General features: G+C 42.8%; 1 protein-coding gene across 3 annotated transcripts in view; it reads left to right on the top strand.

The window, feature by feature from the left end:
* The window catches only part of USP16 (ubiquitin specific peptidase 16), a 318,997-nt gene that overhangs the window by 31,212 nt on the left and 275,234 nt on the right, over positions 1-12,551 (top strand). For all 3 annotated transcript variants that reach the window (XM_069204074.1, XM_069204073.1, XM_069204072.1), the window contains exons 2-3: positions 5,033-5,126; positions 7,313-7,494. In XM_069204074.1, the coding sequence (XP_069060175.1) occupies positions 5,066-5,126; positions 7,313-7,494 (243 nt within the window). In that variant the 5' untranslated portion in view covers positions 5,033-5,065. The remainder of the gene's footprint in view (positions 1-5,032; positions 5,127-7,312; positions 7,495-12,551) is intronic.

Here is a 12,551-nt window from a genome sequence, read left to right as displayed (position 1 = left end):
TGACCATCATATCCATTTGGGATTATCTCAGACTCACAGTGGATAAAAACTGAGTAGCTGCCGTATTACTTCTGGATCCATCAGCTGCATTTGACACTGTGCACAACCACCGTCTACTGCAAAGACTTCACAATATCAAAATCCTTGAATATGCTTTAAAATGAATTGTTTCTTATCTCACAGAAGAGACAAAGTTCTGCGGCGTTCCTCAGGAGTCCATAATATCCACTCCTATTCTTCAACATCTACCCATTCCCTTACCAAACCGGATTAAATCATTCAACCTCACCTATTACAACTCTGCAGATTACACCCTAATGGGTTTAAACATGGATAGCCCTGGAGTCCTCTCCAATTTAAAACTCGATGAATGTCTTTGTGACATAAACACAAGGATAATGAACAATCATCTAAAGCTCAATATCGCAAAGATAGAGTTTATGGTATGCGGAAAATGGCAGAACAACTAGCCTCCCACAGTATGGATAAAGGAACTTGAATTCCTCTATGACAACATCAAGAGAAGTTTAAAAAAAAAAAAAAAAGTAGCCGGAACCATGAATTCTGACCTATCCTTGATAGCCCATGCTAACAACTTCACAGAGTCTTCTACACAATGAAAGCACTATGTTGCATCTTCCCATACCTTGCATACCGAAATAACTTCAAGCCATCCTCATCTGCTTAATCTCCAAGCTTGACTATGCTTACAGCGTAAACCTTGGTGCGCCTGTATTCCGTTATATACAAACTACAGCTTATCCAAGATGCTGCTGCAAGGCAGCTTCACCACCCTCGCCCAAGAAGATGCTTGACTCCACTCCTGCACTCACTCCACCGGCTACCTGTAGCTACAATGGGCAATTTTCAAGGCACTCTGCATTGTCTACAGAACCTCCCAAGGAAAAGGGCCGTTACCAAACAGTACGCTGCTCTCCATGCTTGCACCACTTATTATCATACTAATTTACCATAAGAAATCTTTAGGAGGCACTGCTTTCCAAGCACAACCAACCAAGCTCTGGAACGTACTACCAGCCAGCATTAGAAGCACCCAGGTACATACACACTTCTGAAGACCGTTGAAAACTTGGTTACTTCCTAGTTATCTGTACCCCCTGCACACCGGCAACAGTGTCCAGAAAACTGTCGCACTCTGAAGTGGAATAGTCAGCTTACAACCCACAACCCACAAATTACAAACAAGTCAACCAGCAAGCTGATTTCATTATACAGGTAAAGTAGAAAGAGCTGACCTATGGTTTGCAATGGAGAACATAGTTATGAACCTCCATATATAACAGCTGTGGCCCACAATAATACCATGACCACCAGGGCTCGAAAAATCTCGATCTCTCGCTATGGTGAGTTTTATTTTATGAGGTCGAGCTACTTTTAGATTCCACTCGACCCTTCTGGCCAGTGGGCAAAGAAGAGGTGTTCTGTTCAGGCAGAAACTGAATTAGCATTTAAAATGCCTTTAAATCTTATTCTTGTCACATTTGCTCTGTGTTCAGAGACAGAGGTCAAAAGTCAGTTTGTCTTCTTGCAATGTAAATACTTTTCCTTGTGACTGTAGAGTTCCAGGATTTTCTAAGGTGAACTATCTGATCTATGTGAAATGAAAGGCTTTTGGTATCAGGTTTTTCCTAACACACATTTATATAACAGTCAACTTTATAGACATTTCAAAATATATTTCAGTAGCTGTGAAAGACCATTTTTTTTGTACTTCTATGTGATGAAAAAAAGTCAGAACACTTTACTTGGTGATGTGCAAATGATAAATGCTTTCTGAAACCCAATTTTTACAGATTATTGTTAATACACTATAGTTTGATCAGTAAAGCTGTAAGTTAGTGGGAAGGTTTTTGGACATTTCTTGGAAATGTATTGTCTGTAAATGACAGTGTGTTACCACATCATGCAATATATTTATTTAAAGTGAGTGTTTAAACATAACCTGAGAAACACTCCTGCCCTGATGGCAAAGCTATTAGTAATATATGAGGCAAGTCATGCATGGAACATGTTTACCCTATTTGTGGGCTATATTTATTATACATGGAGCAAACGTTCAGTGTAGTTAATCTAACCAAAGAGGATTTCTTTACAGCAGAAATGCTGAACTCGCATATTAGAAGGTACACTCATGTGAGAATGAAAAAAAAGGAGACTGTAAAATATAATATTTGCCGAGGGTCACACAATTTGAGACCCGTTTCTGGGTCTTGTACATTACAGTTAGGTTGAGTAGATTATTCACGCTACTCGACCTGCAGTTCTAGTAACATTTTTATGTTTTTTTTAGGCCTGACCATAATACGCAGCTGTCTGCAACAAATTATAACTTATGCCTATAAAATTCACAGAAGAAATATCTGCTATGGGGTTGGTCCTTCAACAGCACTTTACAGCCAAACATCATCAAATGTACAGACCTAAAATAACTGAAGAGATTAGAGAACTGTTTTGACAGACTTTAATATAGTCCATTCACTGCAGGTCCAATTTATCTATACAATCTGACCACTTATTAACATTTCACACAGCCACTCAGATAGTGGATAATAATGAAAATGTCCATCCCAACAGATTTCTACACTTTTCTCTTCCTTCAACCATGTCAGCTCAGCACCACAACTGTACTCAAGATCCCAGATTGGACAAGCAAGTACAGTAATCAGATATGCACACTATATTGTGAAATGTCATAGAGTGACCTGCAGAGCTTTTCAAAGCTGCCAGCATACTGATAACCATAAAACTGCCTGTCTCACACTTTCAGCCAACACACTGCTACGTGCTGCATCCCATGACACGATAGGTGCACCTTCATGGTTATCTCACACTACATGGGAACTCTTCCCACAAATGTTCAAAACAAATACATTCTTCCACCCACACACCCTACATGGTTTAGGGAGCTACTCATGTCGGCAAGCGCTTCAGCGCCCCATATGGGGGTAAGAAGCGCTATGTAAGTGCTGTAATATAATAGAATGTATATGTATGTTATATTCATAAGTATATGCATAATTGTGTGTGTATGTAAATATATAGTTTTATGTTTTGTGGTGGAAACCCACCAACTGATACCCTTCCCCTTTTTTGTGGTGTTTTTGGGGGCCTGCCCGTATTATTTTGGGAGGTGAACTCGCTCAAGCCCCATCTTTTTCCCGTAAATCCTATTTTGCCATTCCTTTTATTTACCTCTACCCTCCCTTCGCCCTAAAATTACCCTTACTTCCCTTTACCACTACACACTCCTAAACCCTAAAATCGCTATTACCTCCCTTTACCTCCACCGAAACCTTTTTTTTTTGTTTAAATAATATAAAAATATAATTTAAAAAAACGTACCTACATAGTTAAGTATTGTGTGGTAAAGGTAAACGTCTGTTATCTATACCTTGCTGCATGGTAAACACTGTGTGGTAATGGATGCGTGGAAAAAGCTGCATACCGCCCGAGGATGAAGTTAGGAACTAAATAACACCTTCTAGCTGGAATTTTGTAATCTGTTTCTCATCAGGGCGCAGTTCAGCTGAAAACACATTAAGGACTTTGACATCATAGTTCTTGTAATGGAGGCAGATATAGCAGTCAGTCTGCATACACTACGCATGCCTACCAAACGTAATGGGCTGCATCTCAACTGACTTGGTGTTGCCGCCAAGAGTGGTGGGTACATAAGTGGAGCCACACTTAAGGGCTTCACCTCTTTTAACTGGAAACTAGACTTGGGGCAAATCATAACTTCAGACTTTGATTTGTTTGGAACTATAACTGTTTCAGTGATTCAACTAGTTCTCCTAGGATGTCTTCTTTCGCTACTATGGTTAGAGCACCAGGAGCTTTGGTAATCCAAGCTTGGACCTAGTCTGAGGGAGTACAGTTACCAGCAAAGATAGTGTCCCAGGAATTTATTTTCTGCACTATTTTGCTGAGTCTTCTAAGTGTGCAGATGAAGTAAACGTTATTGTCTGAATGGGGCCATTATTTATCCAACTTCGGAGGCCAAGATGGGATCCCCAGACCAACCCTCCCATGTTTCCTTTTTTAATGCCTAAAATCTTTTAGCCAGAAGTTAAATTCAGTATTTGTAATCATATGTATTCTGGGAACTTACTTTGCTAGTTGCAGGCTGCAGCACAGAATAGAGTGATGGGAGGGTTTCCCTAAACAGGAAAAAGCTATGCTGCACAATAGGGGAGGTGTGGAATCATTTTTCCACTCATCCTATAACTACAGTTTCAGGGAGGGCCTCAAAACAACTGGTAACTGCAAGCTGTCTTTGCCGCGAGCATCCAACGACAGCCAGCAAGGCAACCACCATCTTGTGCATACCCTTCCATATGGTTATGCTTCATTCTTAACATGTAGTGAAGAACTCACTTACGTAAGACACATGCATACTTCACACGTGTATAGGCAAGAGATTCAAGCTATGGTGTTCTGGATTGACTTTCACCAGGGCAGTTTACGCACGTGGGTGCAGGTAAAATGTCCTGTATCACTTGTGTTCCCTTTCTTATTTATGCGGGTTATTTATGTGTGATTCAGTGGCAATTCAGAAAGGGTGGTGTATCTATTGTGAAGACCCACATAAAGGTGACTGAATATCTAATGTAAAGTTCGTATGGTGTTATTGTACATGTTTGTGCCCTATCTTGAGTTCTATGGGCTGGTATATGTAAACATTCAAAGTCCGGTGTTACGAGAGAGTTCGTTTTTTTTGTGTGCTTTTTTTGAAGGCAAACAACTTTCTGTTATTTTGTAAGCTTGTGTGACCACTTGTCTGCTAAGTCATCCCTCCAAGGCTAAGCCTGTAGATATCGTTATGGTTTATGCTGTGGGTAACATTTCTCTTTGTGCAAACAAATATTATTGAATAAGTCAGTATTATGCACAATCTAGTTTAGTTTTAATTTCTGTAAGTATTTTATCAGACTGGACCTTAGCGATGTTTGTTGTGCCTCATACAAAGTAATAGAATTATTCATGGTGAACAACAGTTTTTCTTCAAAAGTTCTTGCAGCAGAAACATCTCGCTACCCTGAATATGACCAAGAAGCGTAGCAAAAGCAAAGTTTCTCAAGCTAGTGACCCTACAGCTAATTTGGGTGAGTTTTGTATTTCATTTTTAATAATCCTATAAAAACTTCTAATGTCATTACTTTGATCAAGCAACATTTTGAAATGCTGAAATTGATTCCTTGTATTTGTATGTTTTGTCTCATCTGCATTCTTCATTGGGAGCCGTGGGGCTTTATTTATTTTCCCCTACAATCCTCATTCAAGGTGTTGGTTGGTTCTCTGCATATCTTAATCTCTTGATGGCTTTTAGTGTGGTCAATAATGGAATCAGCTTGCTGTTCGTCCATGCATATGAAACTCGATGGAAAGTTTCTTCAGTTGTATTTTCCTTGCTGACGGAAGTCCCTCTTCATCCAGGTTGAGACCTTCAAGATTCCTACCAAATGACAATACTTTCTGATATTACTAAAGGCTTTAATCTTCCATCCCTCATCTCGCTCTTTGCTCTTGAACCTCAATATAGAGTTGTTGAATTTGTTTACTGGCAGCACAAGGCCTTTTATTCAGCACTATGCTGATAGCACTTCGTAGACGTAAATAATCCTGCTGATCTTTTGTTAAACAATTGAAGTCTGCTGCTTCCTGTTTAAACTTGTTTTGCATTTTTTATTAGCATACATGAATATGCACATACTACACTTACAATTAGTTATATGGCAGTAGCAAGCATTATGCATGGGCATGTATTACGGAATGCACTGAGGATTATACTGATGCTGAGAAAGGTAACCAGCATGCACATTGTTGATGCTTATATTTAGTAGCCAAAATCGAGATCAACCAACCTTTTTACTTCGTCACATCTGGCTTAAAGAGAAACTCATCCTAAAATCTCAAGTAATCGCTGAATTTCCTGGAGCACTGTTCGAGCGATTATTTGGACTGAGAGAATGCTTTATAACATTCTTTCATGTCGTAGCGGTTGTCAAGTACTTTAAGTTGGTTGGAATCACTTTAATTCAGTTTGCCTCTTTGGTAAAAGAAATGGTAATACTGCAAAACTCTTTAGTAGTGAGTATAGAGGGACCTAATGTTTTAACAGAATATGAATGTAGTCCAGTGTCATATCTTTGACCAGGCATTTAAACAACGCCAAAATATTTATTATTGGCTGCTCCATAAAAGAAGCAGTAGTGTTTCACAAGCTGGGCGTTCTGAGATCTAACAGCATTTAATGAAAAAAATAGTGTCATATAGCTATGCATGGGAATCCTTACTGTATAAATCCTAAGATGATTCTGAGGCAAACATGTTTTCTGTTTAGCAAAGGTCACGCTTGCTAACGCACTGGATGGGCTCAGTTTTGAGCACATCAATGATGTATACCAGGCAAACTGGAGTACACATGTGAGTCCAACCTGATAATCCGTAAGTACTGATTGTCATGTACCAGGTTGTGGTCTAAGAGTTGCAGTATTCCCGCAGGTAGGCATGCAGAGATTGTACCTGACTGATACTTCCCTTGACACACGTTTCCCCACCGCACCTCACAGAATAATCTTGTCCAACAGATTTCAGTAGTCACCCTTTAGAGAACAAATGTCTCTGTTCAAACACCCTGCAAGTACCAAAGTTCCTTATGGTGCATGTGCATTCTCCTTTCTGGTCGCTCATCTATGGAGCTATATCTCTAGTGCTCCTAATCCTTGAAACCCATCTCAACTTCAGGGTAAAGGTTCACAGCATAGTTATTCTTTAAATTGACAATCCACTATGCTGTGGCAGATTCCCGAGGGATGCCAATCTGGGTATGAATGTATGCTGTAGAATCAAAATAGCATAATCGTGTGTAAGGCAGAGCATTTTAGTGGGAGATACTACACACACATTGCTCCCTCCTTTGAAACCTCTATCTTCAGCTACTCAAACTCCGAAACACTCCCTAATATTCTGCACAGGATTCTAGACCCCCCTCTGTACCATTACATACAGAGAGTGATCTGAAGAGCATGCATCCTTAAATTAGCCGTTCATATTAGCTATCCTCTAGTATAAAGTGATTGAAAACTCATATGAAGAGGTGGAGCATTACCTGAAACTAAATAAGTGAAATTGTGTGATTCTTGCCTCCTTTATCTTTTTAGATTAATATAAAACATAGTGCTCTTTGATTTCATCAGGCTGAAGATTTAACCCCTTTTCTTATTTCCACCCTGGAACATCTTAGCTCTTTGTCATATCTGTATTATGGATATATTTTTTTCTTTTACAGAACAAACATGTATCCATCTTCGGAAAGGCCTGGAACAAGGAAATCTTAAAAAGTCATTACCAGAGGCCCCATGGGACACTTGCCAGGATTGCCAAACAGACAATAAGGCAAAAGAGAAGGACATGGAGGAGGAAACGGTGGAAGCTCCCTCCATATGGCTTTGTCTAAAATGTGGCCACCGGGTACGCAATGTTTATGTTAATTTCTATAACTAATTATACATATAGAACATAGATTACTTGATCAGCTAAATACGTTATATTATTTAGCTTTTGTTTGCTACATATTTCTTGTAAAGATTGAAGACTGATCGCAGTTTACTTTTTATTTCCTTATTTGTGTGAAGACACACTAGAAATCCTTAACCTATAAATATCTCATACAAGTGCAAATTAACAACATTATGAAATGTACAACCTAGCCTGTTAATCCAAATTTCCGTCTAATCTCTTTTTGTGTAATGCAGACACCGAGATAAGTAATTTGTCCAAATTTATGAAGTGAGAAGTAAATAATAACCAGGATAATTTACTTGTGTTCTTGACACGCATGGAATGTATTGTTTTTCTCACAGTCCCTCAGCAGTCCTTGTGGTTTGGGAAAGAATATTATTGTTTTTACAGCAGTGTCTTTTTGCTCAAACTACTCTGTGACACTGTGCCTGTTTGCCAGACTCTTGAATCTTTTTCCAATGAAACTTTCCTTCCCGGCCATCATCGGTTTGAGATGAAGTATAGGAATGGAAGTACATTACATTAGAAATAAGCTCAGTAACATCACATTGAAGATACATGTATGTGTTCAATAGAGTATAAGCAATGAGCAAACATACATTTGTAGCACGTTTTGGCTGCAGATACACATGCTGTGCACACTCCTGCCATCTAGTGTTGGGCTTGGACTTTACAACGTGTTTTTCTATTGAGGAAGTGTTTTTATGGGCGAGCACAAAGCGCTCCTTCCATAAAGTTATCTCTCTTTGGGCTTCAAACCACGCCCAGGTCACGTCAGTCTCTTTCATTGGTTCCCGGGCCTGCTCTTTAAAATCTGCTTGCTTTCATTTGTGAAAGGCATGCATAAGTCATGCCTTTTCCGGTGTTTAGCCCGCCTACACAGCACCGGGAAACTACTCGGTTTTGAGCCTAGTTTCTGGACTACTTTATCTGTTAATTTTCCCTGCAGCGCGTTCGCACTGGGGTTTACATAGCGCGATCGCACTCCGTTTTTTCGTTTTCAATTTCAGCACGATCGTGCTGCATTTTACATAGTGCGATCCCGCTGTGTTTTTTTTTCTTTTAATTTGTGTGGCAAGTAAAGTTAGGTTAGGACTTTACAATGTAAATAGCTCCAACTCGAGCAAATGCGAGCCCCGTTGCATTAAAAATGCTTGTTTTCATTGCTGACGTGATGTTGAGTGTGAGGAAATAACCTCCTTGGCATGGTTGCCCCCTAACCTTTTGCCTTTGCTGATGCTAAGTTATGATTTGAAAGTGTGCTGGGACCCTGCTAACCAGGCCCCAGCACCAGTGTTCTTTCCCTAAACTGTACCTTTGTCTCCACAATTGGCACAACTCTGACACTCAGGTAAGTCCTGTGTAACTGGTACCCCTGGTACCAAGGACCCTAATGCCAGGGAAGGTCTCTAAGGGCTGCAGCATGTCTTATGTCACCCTGGGGACCCCTCACTCAGCACATGCACACTGCCTCACAGCTTGTGTGTGCTGGTGGGGAGAAAATGACTAAGTCGACATGGCACTCCCCTCAGAGTGCCATGCCAACCTCACACTTCCTGTGGCATAGGTGAGTCACCACTCTAGCAGGCCTTAAAGCCCTAAGGCAGGGTGCACTATACCACAGGTGAGGGCATATGTGCATGAGCACTATGCCCCTACAGTGTCTAAGCAAAACCTTAGACATTGTAAGTGCAGAGTAGCCGTAAGAGTATATGGTCTGGGAGTTTGTCAAACACGAACTCCACAATTCCATAATGGCTACACTGAAAACTGGGAAGCTTGGTATCAAACTTCTCAGCACAATAAATGCACACTGATTCCAGTGTGCAATTTATTGTAAAATACACCCAGAGGGCATCTTAGAGATGCCCCCGAATGCATACCCAACTTCTAGTGTAGGCTGACCAGTACCTGCCAGCCTGACACACACCAGACATGTTGCTGGCCACATGGGGAGAGTGCCTTTGTCACTCTGTGGCCAGGAACAAAGCCTGTACTGGGTGGAGGTGCTTCTCACCTCCCCCTGCAGGAACTGTAACACCTGGCGGTGAGCCTCAAAGGCTCACCCCCTTTGTTACAGCGCCCCAGGGCATCCCAGCTAGCGGAGATGCCCACCCCTCCGGCCACTGCCCCCACTTTTGGTGGCAAGGCTGGAGGAGATAATGAGAAACACAAGGAGGAGTCACCCACCAGTCAGGACAGTCCCTAAGGTGTCCTGAGCTGAGGCGACCCCAGCCTTGAGAAATCCTCCATCTTGAGTTTGTAGGATTCCCCCAATAGGATTAAGGATGTGCCCCCCTCCTCACAGGGATTAGGCACAAAGAGGGTGTAGCCACCCTTAAGGACAGTATCCATTGGTCCTCCCAGACCCAAACACACCTCTAAATTCAGTATTTAGGGGCACCCCAGATCCCAGGAAATCAGATTCCTGCAACCTGAAGAAAGAAGAAGGACTGCTGACCTACAAGCCTGCAAAGAAGGAGGAAGACGACAACTGATTTGGCCCCAGCCTTACCGGCCTGTCTCCTGCTCCAGCGACGCATCCGACAGGGACCAGCGACCTCTGAAGCTTCAGAGGTCTGGCCTGGACTAAAGGACCAAGAAACTCCAGTGAACAGCTTCCCTGTTCAAAACCAGCTACTTCTTTGCAACAAAGAAACAACTTTCAAAGACTGCAAGTTTCCCGCCGGAAGCGTGAGACTTCACACTCTGCACCCGACGCCCCCGGCTCGAGATCCAGAGAACAAACACCACAGGGAGGACTCCCCAGTGACTGCGAGGCCGTGAGTAACCAGTGACGACCATCCTGAGCCCCCACAGCGACGCCTGCAGAGAGAATCCAGAGACTCCCCCTGACGGCGACTGCTTGTAACAAGGGACCCGACCCTGGAACCAACACTGCACCCGCAGCCCCCAGGACCTGAAGGAACCGAACTTCAACGCAGGAGTGACCCCCAGGCGACCCTCTGCCTAACCCAGGGGGTGGCTGTCCCGAGAAGCCCCCCCCGTGCCTGCCTGCACCGCTAGAGTGAGCCCCGGGTCCCTCCATTGATTCCTACCTGAAACACGATGCCTGCTTTGCTCACTGCACCTGGCTGCCCCTGTGCCGCTGAGGGTGTACTTTGTGTGCCTTCTTGTATCCCCCCCGGTGCTCTACAAAACCCCCTGGTCTGCCCCCCGAGGACGCAGGTACTTACCTGCCAGCAGACTGGAACCGGAGCACCCCTGTTCCCCATAGGCGCCTATGTGTTTTGGGCACCTCTTTGACCTCCTCATCTGACTGGCCCTGAGCTGCTGGTGTGGTAACTTTGGGGTTGCCTTGAACCCCCAACGGTGTGTTGCCTATGACCCAAACTTGAGACTTGTAAGTGTTTTACTTACCTCCAAAACTAACCTTTACTTACCTCCCCCAGGAAATGTTGATTTTTGCACTGTGCTCACTTTGAAAATAGCTTATTGCCATTTTTTCAGAGACTGTATGTGATATTGCTTTCATTCAAAGTTCCTAAAGTACCTAAGTGAGGTACCTTACATTTAAAGTATTAACTGTGAATCTTGAACCTGTGGTTCTTAAAATAAAGTAAGAAAAGATATTTTCAATATAAAAACCTATTGACCTGAAGTAAGTCTTTGAGTGTGTGTTCCTCATTTATTGCCTGTGTGTGTACAACGAATGCTTAACACTACCCTCTGATAAGTCTACTGCTCAACCACACTACCACAAAATAGAGCATTAGAATGATCTACTTTTGCCGCTATCTTACCTCTAAGGGGAACCCTTGGACTCTGTGCACACTATTTCTTACTCTGAAATAGTATATACAGAGCCAACTTCCTACAATTTCTTACTTTGAAATAGTATATATAGAGCCAACTTCCTACATTGAGTTTCTCCTCTTTGAGTGTATGCTCATGTTCAACGGCTCCATTGTTAGATTGCTTTTTCCACCATCTGGTTCGGACGGATTGTGCTAGAGCTCTGTGCATCTTTGACGCCTTCACACCACTTAATGGGCTCGTAGCCGCCTCTACTCAATGGTACCATCTTCGCCTAGTCATTGCCAGTTGTTGGGTCAAGGTTTTCAGCCATCATCTGGGTTTCAGTCGACTTCAACACCACAGCTTCTTTCCAGGATCCATTGAGAATGTTCAGCAACGGAAAAGAATAGACTTTTTCAGAAATGCCTTCAATGTGTGGCTAAATATGCATACTCAGACAAGCATGAAGTCTTTAACCTCTGCTTGTCGCCGGGGCATATAGAGCAGGATTGCACAGCCTGTGGCCTGTTAAAAAATAAAAAGACCCTTCGCACAAGATGGGACCGTCATCTAGCCCATAACATGGAGATGGCACTGGAAGCTGAATTCTTGCCAAATGACGAACAACACCTACAGATTGACAACGAAGAAGAAGGTGATGTTATAATAGAAGGGGCCACCATTTTGTGCAGCCCAATTTACGTCACTTCCATTGAGTCCAGCCAACACGAAGAGGATGAGGAATCGATCATGTTGGTAGTGGAACCACCACAAGGACAGACATCATTGAGGTCGGAGCCCAGGATGAGTACACCGCCAAGGGCTATGAGTACACAAAACTCACAAGTCCCCTCCCACACACAAAGAAAGTAAACCCATAGCCCTTCCAACATCACCTGGGTGCGCCACATCCTTCTGGTTCTGGCCAAGAGTGTGCGCTTTGGAGTCGAGAAAGGAAAAGACTATACTCAATCCTGATCAGTTCCCAGGCCACAGGCACAGGCATGGAGATGACACACAGCAGTACTTGATGCAAACCAAGCCATCGGTATATGCACAACCTATGACGCCAGTAGTGACCCCACACCTTACCTTCCTTTGTCATCGACGTCGCCATTGGAAGTGAGCACGTGTACGGGGTCGACACCTCATTGGAGCGAAAACACACATTGGTTCCGCAAAAAAGTCTCAGAGCAAATCCACACTTTGATTTTGAAAAAGGCACCGGCATTGATGGCTTCGAAGTC

The sequence above is a fragment of the Pleurodeles waltl genome, chromosome 8, assembly GCF_031143425.1.
Source record: "Pleurodeles waltl isolate 20211129_DDA chromosome 8, aPleWal1.hap1.20221129, whole genome shotgun sequence".
Taxonomy (NCBI): Eukaryota; Metazoa; Chordata; class Amphibia; order Caudata; family Salamandridae; genus Pleurodeles; species Pleurodeles waltl.
This window is presented reverse-complemented; position numbering and strand designations above follow the sequence as displayed.